The sequence below is a fragment of the Orycteropus afer genome, unplaced genomic scaffold (genome assembly GCF_000298275.1).
Source record: "Orycteropus afer afer isolate SDZICR_OR568_19922 unplaced genomic scaffold, OryAfe1.0 scaffold00027, whole genome shotgun sequence".
NCBI lineage: Eukaryota > Metazoa > Chordata > Mammalia > Tubulidentata > Orycteropodidae > Orycteropus > Orycteropus afer.
Genome location: NW_006921614.1, coordinates 6,185,073 through 6,203,191, shown reverse-complemented (window position 1 = coordinate 6,203,191; position 18,119 = coordinate 6,185,073). Strand labels below are relative to the sequence as shown.

General features: G+C 38.3%; 1 protein-coding gene across 1 annotated transcript in view; it reads right to left on the bottom strand.

The window, feature by feature from the left end:
• Positions 1–18,119, bottom strand: part of F13A1 (coagulation factor XIII A chain) — a 275,410-nt gene that overhangs the window by 65,535 nt on the left and 191,756 nt on the right. The window contains exons 8-9 of the mRNA XM_007935344.2: positions 8,038–8,141; positions 5,587–5,675 (exon numbers count right to left, since the gene is read on the bottom strand). Coding sequence (XP_007933535.1) covers positions 5,587–5,675; positions 8,038–8,141 — 193 coding nt within the window. The remainder of the gene's footprint in view (positions 1–5,586; positions 5,676–8,037; positions 8,142–18,119) is intronic.

Genomic DNA, 18,119 nt, shown 5'->3' with positions numbered 1-18,119 from the left:
TGCTCTTGATGTCATCCCACAATTCCTCTAGTTTTTCACCATTAGTGTTCAATGCATCAAGTCCATTCTTTACATGGTCTCTAAATTCAAGAGGATATAATCAAGTCATATTTTGGCTCTCATGGGCTTGTTTTAATTGTCTGCAGCTTCAACTTGAACTTGCATATGAACAAGTTGATGGTCTATTCCACAACCAGCTGCTGGCCTTGTTTTAGCTGAAGATATTGAGCTTCTCCACTGCCTCTTGCTGCAGATGTAGTCAATTTGATTCCTGTGTACTCCATCTGGTGAAGTCCACATGTATAGCTGCTGTTTGTGTTGTTAAAAAAGGAATTTGCAATGAATAAGTTGTTGGTCTTGCAAAATTGTATCATATGATCTCCTGCATTATTTCTATCACCAAGGCCATATTTTCCAACTACCAGTGATTCTTATTTGTTACCTTTTTTTCTTCTGTTGATGAGAAACTTTAATAAACCTAAACTCCAAAGCCACACATTAGTGAGGAGAGGAGTTGGATTTTGTTTGTTTGTTTTCAGTGTTCCCTACTCTCCCCTCCACCCCTGGTATTTGTTACCAACTTTTGCATTCCAATCACCAGTGATAATCAATGCATCTTGATTGCACGTTTGGTCAATTTCAGACTGCAGAAGTTGGTAAAATCTTCAGTTTCCTCATCTTTGGCTTTGGGGGTTGGTGCGTAAATTTTAATAATAGAAGTATTAACTAGTCTTTTTTGTAGGCATATGGATATTATCCTATCACTGACAGCATTGTACTTCAGGATAGATCTTGATACATTCTTTGTGATGATGAATGCTACTCCATTCCTCTTCAATTTTTCATTCCCAGCATAGTGGATCATATGTTTGTCTGATTCAAAATGGCCAGAACCAGTCCTTTTCAGCTCACTAATGCCTAGGATATCAATTTTTATGCATTCCATTTTATTTTTGACAACTTCCAATTTTCCTAGATTCATACTTTGTAAATTCCATGTTCAGATTATTAATGGATATTTGCAGCTGTTTCTTCTAATCTTGAGTTGTGTTACATCTGCACACTTTTGGAAGTCTCAAAAACTTTACTCCATTGATATCATTAAGGTCATTTCTATTCTGAGGAGTCATCTCTTCTTCTGTCGTATTTTGAGTGCCTTCCAACCTGAGGGGCTCATATTCCAGCACTATATTGGACAAAGTTTCAGGGCTATTCATAAAGTTTTCCAGCAATAAATCAGTCAGCATTTCACTGCTATTCATAAAGTTTCCATTGGCCAGTTCTTTGAGAAATGGATGGCTTCTTTTTCTGAGCCTGTCCTAATCTGGAAGCTCTGCTAAAACCTGTCCACTATGGATAACCCTGCTGGCCTTTGCAACATTGGTGACATAGTCTCCAGCCTCCTAGCAACACCTAAACAAATATAGGATGACAAACTGACAGACAAGTTCATCTTCTTTACCTGTTCCAAACCACTCTGCTCACTACCTGGCCTCCCTTAAAGCCACTCCAAACCCCAGCTCACATAGAATCTAATAAAGATACATTTTCAATTTTCTTGCAAGGGTAATGGAAATCCATCGGATGGTGTTGGGCAAGGGTGTGACATTTTTAAAAGATAATTCTGGCTGATTTGTGAAGAATAGACAGATTGGGGGTAAGAGAGAGAGTAAGGAGACAGTTAGAAGTCAACTTCAGTGGAGCCAGATGATTACAAGGGAGATCAGAGAAGTATTTGGATTCATGGTACTTTTGAGTGTATTGCTGGAAAGATACAAGAGGACAGTTAAGAAGAGGTACCAAGATGATTCCAAAGTAGTAGTTATTTTTTTGAAAGAGTGGATGAACTATTTTCAATCAGAGTATGACATACCAAAAATTGCCCTGCATCTAATAAACCCACTGCCATTAAGTCAGGTCTGACTCATAGTGACCACTCCTTGGGTTTCCGAGGCAATATCACTACAGAAGTAGATTGCCCAACCTTCCTTCTTGGGAGTGGCTAGTGGGTTTGAACCACCCGCCTTTTGGTTAGCAGTCAGACGCCTTAGGCACTACACACCAGAGCTCCCGCATCTAATAAGTGAAAGTAAATAAACTACAACTTTGAGTTGAGAAAGAAGAATCTGGAGATTAACATCTGGCTGTATGCAGAGAACTGCTGTCCCAGAGCTGGGGATGGCATAGCTTCTGGAGTCATGGGGTGGTTACTGTGGCCCTGAGGAACCAGTCATTGCAGATGCAAAAATTATCTCAGTGGCAGAGGAGATAAGGCAAGAGACTGTGTGTGTGTGCACTGTATGTGTATGGGCATATGTGTATATATATTTTACACATGCATGCACGGATATTGTGTATGCATATTTGTGTGTGGATATGTGCATGCATGTGCATACATTTTTATGTACACGCATGTATATACATTCACATGTGTTTTGTGCATGTGTATGTGTGTGCATGTATGTTGCACACACACCTTGTGTATCCAGTGCAAGCACATACATATGCATGTATGTATGCATATTCACACATGTGTGAAATGTGTATATGTGCACTGCATGTTTGCATGCATGTGTATGTATGCATGTTTGTATGTGTGAGCATGAAAGAGGGTTTTTTCTGGGAGTGAAGAGAGATGACAGAGTCAATTAGAAGAAGCTAACATAAAAGGAAGCAGTCATCCATGACCATAGACATTCAGAAGACAACTGCAGACACTTAAAAGTGTTCTGCATTCTTCTTATCTCTTCAGAAGTCCTAGGCCACTATGAGTTGGGGAAAGAAAATGCAGGTGGGTCTTGAAAATTGGAGGAATCCACCACCTGATGAAGACATGAGAAAGAATGAGATTAGATAAATAGTATTCAAGTCATGAAAGAAATCTAGAAATGAGAAGGGTAAATTTCCAGAATGAAGGATAAGAAGAAAATGGACAGAAGATAAGATGCTTTCCATATATAATCCTCATATTCTCTGATTCTCTTTTCACTCAGGGGATGAGGGTCCTGGAAGAGTCCAAATATTAGTCAGTGAACATACTGCTTGATCTGGCCCATAAATGAGTAAAGAATGAACAAGGAAGAGAACATGCTGAGAGGCAAGGAAAGGCTACTCTTGCTGACGTACTTGGGGTAGTGAGTGGTGCTCTTACACAGCAAGGAGAAGAGGAGAGAGTGCATAATCTAAAACCTGAGTCATGTAGGTCCTCATTAAAGTTAAATACTACTCTCCCCATGAGGTCCTACTTTAAGGCCCCTTGAGATAAGACTCTTCATACAGTTTTCAACAGCTTGAACTTATCATATAAATGGCTCAGCTCTGGAGCTCAGCCCATCCTAGAGCAACAAATCGTACATTGTCAGACAGGTCTCCACAGTGGATGAGGAGGAATAATTATCATCTGCAAATGCTTATGACATTCATAACACCCAGATCTATATTTAATAATAGCAAAAAAGCATTTACATTAACAGCTATTAGGCAATTCACTCATGGAGGGAAATTCTCCCACTCTCTTTCTTAGCAGCGATAAAGCATAATGAACACATAAGAACAAGGCTTTGGGAATTTTAGAGTGATTTTCCATTAAGAGATTCTCGTAGCATTAAAAACTTTAAGATTGTAGCTTAGGAGGTTTGTATAAGTCATCAAATCTCACAGTGAAATTAAGGGATAGAGTTCCAAACACAGTATGCCTGTATTCTCAAGAGTTCTAGCAACTATAATGGTAGGTCCTGCAGAAGAGACACTCTTGGGTGTATTTCAAATTTCTGGTTTTGCTGTCTAATGTTCACACTTATTTTACTTCCTAAATGTTTCCCATGCCTGCCTCTTCTTTTCATTGCTGTTGGCATTTGTTTAGTTCAAGCCTCTGCATCTCTGATGTGGAGAAATATCCTAATCTTCTAGCTGGTCTTCCTACCTCCAGTGGCATTTCCATCTAATCTGTGATTCAGAAGGCTGCCAATGATCTAGGAGCTGGCTTACATTCTTCCTTAGTGAGAACCCTCTTGCTTACAGGATTGCATCCACTTTTCTCCCTGCTTTGTCTCCTCAGCTTTCATCTCTGGGATTCCCAGTTGCACATCGGACATTCTAGCGAGCTGCCCAGCTTTCTGTTTTTCCCACACGCCATTTGGTGCTCACCTTCCTGAAGTCCTCTCCTCTGCCCAAAGCACCTTCCTTCTTCTGGCTTCATTCTAACCCTTTTGTCTGAATAACTACTGAGCATCCTTCAAGACTCAGTACAGGCAATACTTCCTCATCCAGGCTAATCAAAAGGTTGGAAGTTCAAGTCTACCCAGAGGCATCTTGGAAGAAAGGCCTCTTGATCTACTTCTGAAAATGAGCCATTAAAAATGCTATGGACCACAGGTCTACTCTTAATGCAACCTAGCATTGCATTCTTTCACATACTAAAAGATCACCATGAGTCAGAACTGACTGGATAGCAACTGTGTTTTTCTGGGTTTTATTATGCTATTACACTACTATTTACTATTTATTAGCTAGAGGAATATAGAAAGGTTAATTAGTCACTCCATGCCTCAATTTTCTTTTCTACAAAATGGGAAGAATTATAATACCCATTTTAAAGGGTTACTAAGAGTATAGCATAGTGGTTAAGGCACTTGACTGCTAACCAGAAGGCTGGCGGTTCAAACCCACCAGCCACTCCTCGGAAGTAAGATGGGGCAATCTACTTCTGTAGTGATACTGCCTCAGAAACCCAAGGAGTGGTCGCTATGACTCGGGTCCGACTCGACGACACATAACAACAACAACAGCAAGAGTATCAAATGGTAGGCAAAGTGATTACACAGCATGAGCTCAATATATGGTAGCTGTTATTTCAGTGTGTTTATTGGTACAACTATAGGGTGTTAAGTCCTATTTCTCAGCCTTTCCTATATGAGTTCCCCTGCAACTTCTCAGCCTGCTCTTCTATCTGATGCCACTTACATTTAATTTGATTTTCAAAATCTCTTTGGAGTATTCTTTTTGCTTCCTCTCTTTCTAGCCCCCCTCATTGGTTATTCTAGAATTTCAGACCCATCACCAAAGTGTTCCCATGAACCCATTAAGTGGGCTGCATCTCTCCCTTCCTCCTTCCTCCTTGCTCTTCCAGCTCTACTCTCCCTTCCCAGTGATGGCAAGAAACGTATGGGTGTTCTCAGACAAAGAGCATTATTAGTATGATTGGATTTTGTGTTACATGGATTACTGGACTAGTGCCAGAATGAAGTTGTATACACCAAAATTTCAATTCATGGACTCTCCACTTATTTTTAGTTGAGTGATTCAATAATGTTATTTCTTACTGGCAGCTGATACCTATTTTATGGGTATAGAAAACTGAGCTAAGGTTAATACATTATCACATTTTTTGGGAAAAAGAAAAGTAATAGGTAAGAAATGCACTTAGAATTAAGAGCTTGGGGGTTGGAATGATGCCTCATCAACTTGTAAGCAAAAAACATACACCCTGTACCTGGGAAATTAAGAAGTAACAACCTAGCATTGCATTCTTTCACATATTAGAAGACTGAGGAGGAAAACAGCACTCTCTTCCTGCTTTTCACTCACCTCAGCAAAAACAAAAGGTGCATCAAACTGGAAACAAACATGGCCATGCTTGATGGCTTGAACAGAGGCAGGGCCACACCGGTACATTCCTATAGTACACAGAGAGAGGAAAGCATGAGTTTTCCATCTCCATTTCTTCATGTACATAGCACAGTTCATAGAGCTGGGGATGGCTCTTCAGAGACAAGTGTTTCACAACTTTGTCTTTGGCTTAGCCCAAACATCTCCATGGCTGGAGAGGGCACAAGGTCAAAATGTTTGATGAAGAGGATTTGGTTGAAAATGCTTCCTCAAACTAAAATTTGAAGCCATATTATATATATATATATATATATATATATATATATGAAGGGCAACACTCTTCTGCATCTATTCTGCCACCAACAAACACATACCTAAGTGTATTTTGGCTAAGCTGTTGTCCTACATAGTGTTTATCAATTTTTTTTCAACAGATATCTTAAATGTTGAAAATATTGATGTGTCCTTGGTGGTTGTTATTTACTTTGATTTATGTCTTTTCTTTTTGGATATTATGGCTAATTTCTAGCCACAATTTGGGTCAAGTTTAACTGGAAAATCTGGGATTAACCAAACACATTGACCAATTGACCATGGATTCAGGAAGTCAGAAGTTTCATGCTAATTTTTATAAAATTCTTTAGACTTTAACCATTATCTCTAGTTGATAAGAGATTAGCTGGCATTAGTCATCACCACGACATAAGTCATCTCATAACATATAATCCAGGAAGTGTTGAACTTTTTCTCTTAAAATGCAGTATTGTAATAAAATTCCATTAGAAATATGTACTGCATGTTATGCATTTTAGAAATACATGGGCGGTGCTTATTGTTAAAGTGATCAGTTGCTAACCAAAAGGTTGGAGGTTCAAGTCCACCCAGAGGCACCTTGGAAAGAGTTTGTTTATGCTTTTATATGTCTACATATCTACATTTATCAATCATTTCAACACCTAAGGAAATAAACATAAACATATCTCCAGTACACAGACTTGTTCATGATATTAAAGAGAAATGGAAGACTATGATATAATTTTATAAAAGTCAGGGGGAGGTCATAGCTGCCACTGTGTAGCCTAGTTTGCAAATTAACTGACAAATACCCTCATAATCAAGTTTTCAAAGAAATCACACAACATTGAAAATAAATCAGGTTCTGGGGAAATAAGAATTAAAGAACAATCTAATTATTTTTTGAGTTCCTTATTTTCTCTACTGCCTTGTATCTTATCACTGAATATCTGGGAGGGCTAAAGTAGATTTTATAGGCCAGTAAAAATGCTTGCACAGATATTTTTCTCTTGTCTTCAAAACTGCTTATTGAAGCAAGAGTAGATGAATTATATATGTTAAGTTTTATGTTCTAAAAGTTATAAAATAATCAGGATAAAGCTGACTATTGGAAATAAATTAAACTTGATTGGCAGTTATTCCATACTGTTTGTGTACCCAGAAAGCATACTTCTGATGTTGGTGTGTGTGGTGCAGTGAATTACTTGGTATAGCTTTTCTAGCCATAGTCTTTGTCACTCCTACCAGATTACTGGGTGGGGCTATGCAAATAAGGTGTGTAGAACTCTTATGTTGGGATTGATTAGTTTTGTCATTCTGCCAAGCTTAATATGAGCCTTCCTAGAGGCAGAGAGGGGAATCTCACTGCCATCAAGAAAGAAAAGCTGGAGATTAAGTAGAGTGCATCCTTGGGCCTGAGATCCCTGCATTGGACTCCTTGGCAGAGATGCCTGGCTGAGAAAGATGTCTGGCAGAGAGAGATACCCATCTGAGAGAGACATCTGGCTGAGAGATGGCAACCGAGGAACTAAGCAGCAAGAGACAGAGCAGTGGGTTTCCGGCCCATGTATAAGAAAGCTGAGTGCCCTTGGGTAGAAGGTTTTCTGGTGGAGGGAGGTGCAGGTAGGTGTACGTATTGGCAGAGCTAAAAGAGCTTTGTAACACTTGCCCAAACAGGGAAGAAGCCAGGCCCAGAGGCCAAGGGCCAGAGAGGTGAGCCTGAGGACACAGCAGAGAGGAGACTGTCCTGATTGAAGAATTGTATCCTGAGCATGTTCCTGAACCCAAATCATAACTTGTTACTTCCCTAATAAACCCCCAAATCATTAGTATTGTCTATGGCTACTACAACAAATTATCAAACACAGCAGAGAAGTAGTGAGTGCCATGGGAGGGATGGCTGGTATCAGAGTCAGTAAAAAGATTGGAGAGTGGCAGTGTATCTCTGGTCTCTTAGGAATAAGCCTTTGGTTGTTGATGAGCTTCTGTTTTCTTGTGAAGTTAAAGGAAGTCAGAAGATGCTGCCCCAAGTCCTTTCTGCAGTGTTCAGTGGGAATGTTTTCCACATGTCAAATGCAATCATAAAAGCAAGATACAGATCAGCAGTGTTTTCCCCTTGGGAGGATGTAGTTTTACCATCACTGTTTTCCTGGGGGGTGCTGTCCACAGCCTGCCAACCACCAAATCCAACAGGAAGGTCAGGCCTTGTCATCCAGGCCTCATTCCAGCAGTGGTAGTTCCTTAGAAAACATAATAAACCAAGAGGTTAGGCTTCTCATCACAGTCAGTGCTCCAAGACATCATCAAGTCACCTAAAATCCTGTGTATATGTTATCTACAAATTATTGGATTGCATTAAGGCAATGTGGGGCTCCCAGAGACATGCTGAGAAACCAGGCTTGAGTTTGCTGGGCATATCCATTTCCACTGGCACAAGTGGGGACACTCACAGGTTGGACATTGCTTTTCTCCTGTGAATATTGGCTTCAAGGTCACCCAGAGATATTTTAATTAATGCATTAAACAGTTTTTATCTTAACCATTTTCTGTTGCCTAATGAAAACAGAACTTATTGTGTGTTGAAAGGGTAGAGAAGAAAACTGAAACCAAAATACATATATCTTTGAATTTTTTTGTATATTTTGAATTAAAAAAATTACTTTGTAATAATTAAGTAGTAAAGTACTTTATGTTTATGATCTCAGACCATTGCCATAGAAATGACTACATTCACTATTGACTATAGTTCTCTATAATTTGTAGTGAATTTCGATTTGTTGTTAAATAAGAAGAAAAGGTTGTCAGGTTGAGAGCCTCTTTGCCCTTTATCATAGGTGGGCAACCTGTCAGCTAAGGGCCATGTAAAACTTTTTAGACTTTGCATATGACCCTTGAAGCAAGAGCATGAAATAAAATGTCATCATGAATTGTATTATTATGTCCTTGGAAAGACCTAAAATTATATGACAGTACAGAAACAAATGAGAACACATTAACCTATCAGTGTTATAGAAAATGTTCATATAGTCATAACGATTTAACGATGGGGTGAGAGGACTACAGCAGTCTTCATTTATAGCACTGATGAATTTCAGATTCAACTACTATTCATCCTTTCCCTAAAAGTCCTCAATGTCAGTAATTTGTTCATATTCTCACCTCTCTCTGAGTTCAGCCCATGTGTGATTGGCTCAATTAAGATATTTTAACATATATTTATGAAGTGGCACCATGTACAGGGTCTTGATCACAAGGAACCAAAGGGAGAGATAAATATATAAACCAATTACTAAAACTTATACGTTTGTTATGAGGCTTTGTCATCCCTGAGTGAGGCAAACAGCTAAAACTCTTGGCTGATAACTGAAAGCTTGGAGGTTTGAGTCCAGCCAGAGCACATCAGAAGAAAGACCTGGTGATCTACTTCCAAAAAATCAACCATTGGAAGCCATATGGAGCACAGATCTACTCTAATATACATCTGTCAACACGAGTTGAAATCAACTCAACAGTAATATGTGTGTGTGTGCGTATGTGTGTGTGTGTGAGGGTGTACGTGTGTGAGTCTTAAATAAGATAATAGTATAAAGCAAACAAAAAATTATGTAAAACATTTACAATAAGGCCTGCCATGTGGTAAGTGTTCAAAAATGATAACTCTCAGACCTTTTTAAAATTATCTTAAGGGATACATGCTAAAATGGAAGTTTATTTGGGAGACAGTAGGATCTCAGTGGAGAACATTTCCAGGCACTGGGGAGGAAGGCTTAACAGCAGAAGTGATATTTGCACTGAGCCCTGAAAGATATAAATGCTAGGTTGACAAAACTAAGAAGAATTATGGAAGTGTGAGATGGTTAGCCATCTTGGTGGGTTTGGGGAACTGGAAACTGTTTATTGTGGCTTGAGGGTCTTATGTTTGTATATATGTGTACAAAGGTGAAGAGTGATGGCAGAGGAGAGTGGATAGACAATCACAAAAGTAACAAATAGGGATAGCACTTACTATGTGGTAGGCACTTTTCAAAGAAGTATGTCAATTAATGCATCTGATGTTCCCAGCATCTTATGAGAAAGGCACTATTATTACTACCTCCAGGTTAGAAGTGAGGGCACTGAAGCATCTTGCCCAAGGTCATACAGCCAGTTAGTAACACAGTTCCAGGATCCATGATCTTAAACACTGAACTATGCTATAGGCCAAGATGAGATTATGGGATACTTTTTTTTTTTTTTTGGTTTTCAACAAATTCTTTTTTTTTTTTTTTTAATTAGGATTTGGGTGAAGATTTACAGAGTAAATTCACTTTTATGGGATACTTTTATGCCAAGTTAAATACTTGGGCTTTATTCTTAAGCAGTAGGCATTGAAATTATTTAAGGAGAATTGAAGCTGGAAATCTTAACTTAAAAAAAAATTATTTGTAAATCTCCAATCTCTATAGAATATGGATAGAGAAGTAAGGTTGGAGACAGAGCCGAGTGAGTACCTTCCACCACCCCCCCCCCCTTGCAGAGGCATTGCAATGATCCGGAATGGATTAAAGAGTGTTCACTACATAGGCCATCACTATGGAGAGGGAGAGGAGTTATCAGAACGTACAACAGACCAATGTGTGGAAATGTGAGGGAGCTGGATGAGTGGAGGAAAACTTTGTCATTTCCAGGGAGTATTATGGTTCCATTTACCAGGACTGAACAGAAGTAACCTGGTCTGTGACATAGGAGTGGACTTCTCTTGCCAAGGACAGCAAAGGCAGCTACACTGGAGGCTGATGACCAGAGATGTGCAATATTCTCCTTGTTACTCTTATAATACCCACACTCTTGGCAAACTGAGGTGTGGCCATTCCCTGGCCTCCACCCACATTCTTGACCAGCAGGAATTCCATCCAGGTCTGTGCCCTGACAGAGCCTAGGTGTTGTTTCTTGCTCCCAACAGTTTTGCTTATGATTGTTTTTAAATTATTCTTTTTCTCTTCCTTCTTTCTTCTTCTTCTTTTTTCTTCCTTTTTCCCATCCTTGTATTTTATTTTTCTCTTCTTTATTTCTCTTTCCTTTCCCTGCCCCCCCCTTTTCCCCCTCTTTCTTTTGGTTCTTCTCATCATTTGTTTTTCCTTTTTCAGTTTTCCCATTTTTTCTTTACTATTCTTTTACTCTTGCTCTTTTCTCTCATTCCTCCTTCCACAGATATTGTGGCTTTTTCCTCTCTTTTTCTTATTATCTTTCTTTTATACGTTTTTAATAGTTTGAAATTTTTTCTTCTTATTTATTGTTTTTTTATTCTCTGCAATTGTTCCTATTTGTTTATGAGGCTTGAGTTTTATTTTTTGTAGTTGTTCTTTTGCTTTTATTATTATTATTTGAGTTTATTGTTGTTATTATTATTATTTTAATCTGAATGGAAGACGATAACCACTCTAATACAAGCCAACATACCTACACCTCCTGCAGCCCCATCCACTGAGTGAGGGCCACCACTTGCTTTTGCACCAACTGACCAACAGTAGACAGTGGCCAATACCAGCTCAATTCATCCTCAACTGTTCCTTATGAACAGCTAACAGAGATCTGTGCACACTCTTTTATTCTCTATCATACCCACCAGGAGACAGGTGGTGAGTGCCTAAGTGCTAACAACTAGCGAATAGAGGAGCACAGTACCCTGCTCACACATATATATCAAAATAAAATAAAAGAAAAAATATCTTGGTGAATCACACAAATATACAGCCACAGATTAAACATAAACACATCACTACAATGTTGCAGAGACAACAGACTATCACCATCCACACAAAGAAGCAAGATAAAGTACTAGAACCAAGGGATCAGGATACAAACCCAGCAAACATCCTTGTAGAAGAAGCAACATTGAAATTCCCTGATAAGTTCAAAAGAATTGTATTTGGGTACTTTCAATGGACTGAGAAACAGATCAAGGAAAACACTGAGAAAATTAAGGGAAATGCAGATGAAACAATTTAGAAAACAACACAAGAAAAATTGACAAAACAAACAACAAAAACAGAAAGGGTACAAAAACAACAACTAGAAATCCAGAAAAATGATGCTAAGATTTCAGAGATACATAACACATTGAATGGGCAAAGGAGTACAACCCAATCACAGGAGGACAGAATTAATGAGATTGAAGACAAATACCTCGATACTACTTTGTTAAGGGATCAATCAGAAAAAAGATAAAAACAAAATGTAGAAAGCCCAAGATTCATATGGGATACCATAAAGAGGAATAATATACAAGTAATCAGAATTCCAGAACAGGAAGAGACAAATAAAACCACAGAAAAAAATTGTCAAGGATTTGTCAGAAGATAATTTTCCTAATATATTAAAAGATGAGAATATATCTACTCAAGAAGTTCAATGAACCCCAAATAAGATAGACTCCAAAAGAAAATCACCAAGACTTATCATCATCAAACTCACCAAAACCAAAGACAAAGAAAGAATCCTAAAAGCAGCATGGGAAAAATAAAAAGTTATCTACAAAGGGAAACCAATAAGATGAAGCTCTGATTTCTAGGCAGAAACTATGCAGGTAAAAAGGCAATGGGATAATGTGTATAAAACCCTGAAAGAAAAAAAAAATTCCAACCAAGAATGATATACTCAGCAAAATTACTCCTCAAACATAAGGGTGAAATTAGGAGATGTCCAGATAAACAGAAACTAAGGGAATTTGTCAAAACCAGATAAACCTTACAAGACATGTTAAAGGGAGTCCTTTAGATAAAGAACCAGCTACAGCAAACAACAACCAATGACTAACACACATAATGACATACCCCAGAAGCCAACCTAGTTATGGAAGTCTCCAAAGTAAAATAACCTTACAAGATTGTGAACAAGGAATGAGAGACAACAACTGGTAAATGAAGACACTACAAACCAAACAGAGGGAATAAATAGTGCAGTTACAGAATTTCTAAGTGGTGAGGAAATCACCAGTTAGTGAGATAGAACAGACTATTTTAAACCTGTGAGAAAATAATAAATCACAGGGTAACTTCAGAGAAAAATAATAAACCCTCACATAAAAATAAAAGAGGATAAGCACAAATATTTAGCAAATACTAAAACAATAACAAAGGAGATGATAACACACTTCATAAAAAAAATTAGCTCAGCACAGAAAATATTATGGAACAAAGAAATCAGGAACATCATGAAAAAACACAAAAACAAAATGACATTATTAAATTCATACTTGTCAATAATTACACTGAATGTCAATAGATTATATGCACCACTCAAGAGACAGAGTTTCAGAGTGGATTAGAAAATATGACCCATCAATATGGTGTCTACAAGAGACTCACTTTAGACACAAAGACAAAAATAGACTAAAAACCAAAAGTTGGAGAAAGATACTAAGCAAATGGCAATGAAAAAAGGGCATGAGTGGCAATATTAATTTCTGATAAAATTGACTTTAAGACAGAAACAACTATAAGAGACAAGGAAGGACATTAGATAATGATTAAATGATCATTTGAACATGAAGATATAACCATAATAAATATTTTTGGACCCAATGAAAGGCCCCAAAATACATAATCAGCTTTTAAACGAGTTTAAAAGCCAAATAGATGACTCCACAGTAATAGTGTTGTTGTTGTTGTTGTTGTTATGTGCCGTCAAGTTGGACCCGACTCATAGCGACCCCTCCTTGGGTTTCCAAGGTTGTAACACTACAGAAGTAGATTGCCCAACCTTCCTTCCGAGGAGCGGCTAGTGGGTTTTAACTGCCAGCTTTCTGGTTAGCAGTCAAGTGCCTTAGACACAGTAATAGTAGGGGACTTTAATAAACGACTTTCAGTAAGAGATAGAACAACTAGAAAGAAACTCAACAAGGATGGAGAAGAACTAAACAACACAATCAAGCAACTTGGCCTTATAGACATCTACAGAGCACTTCTCCCAACAACAGCAAAATATGCATTCTTTTCCAGCACACATGGAACATTCTCCAGGATAGACTATATGCTAGGACACAAAACAAGCTTCAATAAATTTAAAAGCATTGAAATACTGCAAAGTATCTTCTCAGCTCACAATGCATCAAAATTAGAAATGAACACTAGGAGGACCAACAGAAAAAAGAGCAAATGCATGGATACTGAATAATATCCTCCTCAAAAATGAGTGGGTAATAGAAGAAATAAAAAATAGAAGAAAAAAAAAATTCCTTGAATCAAATGAGAATGAAACACCATTTCTTAATGCCATTTTCTTAACATTCCAAGTTGGTAAAGACATGGACACTGGTTCCTGCATATTATTTCATATTTTGAAGTTTCTTTATCTAGATCCATAGTACTCTGTGGTTTTCCTCTTATTATGAAATTCCCTCATAGAATGCATGAATCCACATCTGAGGCTGTTTGTCCTGTTCTGCACCACATCCAGCACTAGAGCAGTGTGTTTGGCATTCAGGAGGGTTCACTGTGCATGGGGTGGTTGAATGGTGAGGACGTCTGCAAGCAAAGCAGTGGGAATTAAACATTTGCTTCTTTGTTTTAAAGATTCAGGGTTCTATAGTGTCTTAGAGCCTTCATTCGAAACCTGAGGTCCTACTATCCAGTGAAACTATACACATATTATAAAGTTAAACATATTATAAACCTCCCAACTGATCTAGTTTCCTTGTTGCCTCTTTCTAAATAAGTAGCACAGAATGAAATATATGAAATGAAAATAATGCCCCATTTCACTGAAGGTTGTTTAATCAGGATGTCAGGATGAAAACACTTTTTTCTTTTTCCCTTTTTGATAATGATGAGGATGACAAGCAACCACATCTTTGCTTTCTTTGACTTCCTGTATATTCTGTGTAGTGACAGCTATGATTTTTAGAATTCATTTCAAGGTTCCAAATGACCCAGTTCTGTTTAGGAGCTCTGGTGGTGTGGTGGATAAGGCACTTGACTGCTAACTAGAAGGTCAGCAGTTCAAACCCACCAGCTGCACCACAGAAGGAAGATGAAACAATCTACTTCTGTAAAGATTTACAGCCTCGGAAACCCAAAAGGGGTCACAACTCGTTAGCAGTGATTTTTTTTTTTTTTTTGGTTTGTTTGTTTAATAACCCAGCAGTATCAGTACAAACTATCCAGAGACACTCCTCCGAGGCCAGGCTTCCTTAAATAAAGCAGCAGTGATCCGTGCTGGGGACACTGGGAGGGATGTTGCAGCACTGGTTCATTCTTTGATTCCTTGAAATTTATACATAAAGCATAATCACACAGATGCAAAGGCAGGTACATAAGAATGCTTATCTTAGCATAATTTATGAGAAAGAAAAATCAGAAACAATTGAACTATTCAACATGTGATCAATTATTTTGAAACACAAAATAGAATGTTATTCAGCCATAAAAATACAGAGTTATACTTAATAGGCTTACCACCCATCCGCCAGTTTGTTGCACTGTATTGGCTTATGTGTTTTTGTGATGCTGGAAGCTATGTCTCTGGTATTTCTAATATCAGCAGGGTCACTCATGGTAGACAAATTTAAGTGGAGCTTCCAGACTAAGACTAACTAGAAAGAAAGATCTGATAATCTACTTACAAAAATAAGGCAATTAAAACTCTAGGGATCATGCCCATCAACAGAGGAATGGCTTAACAAACTATGATACAATGGAATACTGCACAATGTTAAAGAACAATGATGAATCTGTGAAACAACTCACAAAATGGATGATCTTGGAGGACACTATGCTGAGTGAAATAAGTAAATTATAAAAGAACAAATATTATATGAGACTACTATTATAAAAACATCAACAAAAAGTTCACACACAGAAAGAAACATTTTTTGATGGTTACTAGGAATGGGAGGGGGAGGGAGGGAAAATCACTAATTAGCTACTAGATTCATATTAACTTGAGTGAAGGGAAAGGCAATACACAATAAGGGGGAGATCAGCACAACATGGCCAAGGTAAAGGAAGACACTGGGAGATACTCAAGAGCGAAAGGTAACAGTGTTAAATACTATTACATACATAATTTTGCAGTAACAATTACAAGAAACAATAATTTAGGAGTGGATACATAGGTAAGCTGAGCAGGTATAGGATGGCATATGGGAGTACACCTACAATCATATATAGCTTTGTCAGAGGATATTTCTACATACCTATTTATATGTGCTGCAAATATATCCATGAATATAGTAGAGCATAGAGGGGTAAAGTTATGAAGACTTCTTAGCCATAACCATAAATCTTGAGGGAATGATTTACTGGATTTCAGGATTTAGGACCATAGTCTCAGGGGACATGTAGGTAAATTGGCATAACATAGCCCATAAAGACAATGTTCTACATTCTACCTTGGTGAGTAGTGAGTGGGGTTTTAAAAGCTTGTGAGTTGCCATCTAAGTCAATTATTTTTCTCTTCCTGCCTGGAGCAAAAAAGAGTGAAGAAAATAAAAGATTAAAAGAAATAATTAGTCCAAAGGACTAATGGACCATGTGAACCACAGCCTCCACTACCTTGAGGCCATAAAAACTATTACCATTACCATTACCTACCACTCTGATTGGGATCACAATAGAAGGTCCTGGATAGAGTGGGAGAAAAATGTAGAACAAAATTCAAAATCATAAAGAAAGATCAGACTTATTGGTCTGATAGATAGTAGTAAAACCCCCAAGACTGTGGACCTTGGACACTCTTCAAGCCTGGGACTGAACACACTCCTGGGCATTGATTACCTTTCAGCCAAACAAGAGACAGGACTATAAAGTGAATAATAACACCCGTAAAGATTGTGCTCCTCAGACCAGTCAACCATACTAGACAAGTGCAGCATTTTCCCAAAAACAAACCTCAGGGGGTAAGAAGGGCAGAAAAGAAGGACAACTGGAAATGGAGAACCCGGAGAGCAAGTAGGAGGAGTGTTGTTACATTGAGGGGATGGCAGCTAATATCACAAAACAAAATGTGTATAAATTATTGAATGGACAACTAATTTGCTCTGTAAACTTTCACCTAAACCACAATAAAAAAACAAACAAAAATAGTTATGGATCACAACAGGCCATTGTCCCATATAGTGCTGGAAGATGAGCCCCATATGTTGGAAGGCATTGCACAATAACCACAATGGACTTAAACGTGCCAGTGATCATGAAGATGGTGTAGACTGGATAAAGTGTGGTGTATGGGATCATCAGTAGTCACAGTTGACTCAGGGGCAATTAACAACAACAATAAATACTTTTCAGACAGGAAAGATGTCCATGCATATTAATTTAAAGAAATCATGCTACAGAACACCCTGAGCTGTGTATGTATTCACTGTGTATGTATATACTTGTGGTAGGCAGAATTTTCAGGGAGCCCCCACTGACTCTTGCTCTTGTATAATTTTCTCCTCTCAAATGCACCTGTGGATATGATGAAAGGGGATTTTGCAGAAGCAAGTAATGTTACTAATCTGTTGACTTTAAGTTAATCAAAAGAAAGCTTATCAGGGTGAGCCTGACCTAGTCACATGAACCCTTCAAATCTAGGTCTAGTGATTAGAGAAAGAACAAGTCAGAGATTCCAAGGAACAGAGACATTCTCCTCTTGGCTTGGAAGAAAGAAGATCCCATGAGTTCTACAGCTGCAAGGAACTGAGTTCTGCCAACAACCTTAATGAGCTTGGAAGAGGTTCTTGGGCTCAGAGAGAATTGCCGTCCTGAGCAGAGGACCTGGCTAACCTGTGCCCAGACTCTAACCCACAGAAACTCTGTGATAATAAATTGTATTGTTTTATTTATTTTATATATATGTATATATATATATATTTATTATTGTGATTTGGGTGAAGATTTACAGAGCAAATTTGCTTTCCATACAGCAGTTTACATATACTTTGTCTCATGACATTGACCACAGTTTACCACAATGCAACAGCTTCCCTCCCACTTCCTCCCCATAGTTACTTCTTCCCAGTGTCCATCCCTCCATGGACGCCTGCCCCCTAAGCTGTCTCCCTGTGCATAGGCAGCCTTTCTTTCTCAATGATTGTTCTCTCCAAGGAGTGTATCTACCTCAGGTAAGTGTTCAACTCATATGCCTGTCTTCTGTTTGGCTGGAAACCACAGGTGTGGGCTCAATTCCAGACCTGGAGGGCAGCTAGGGGTCATAGTCTCAGTGGTTCCACCAGGCTCTATCAGACCAGCAAACCT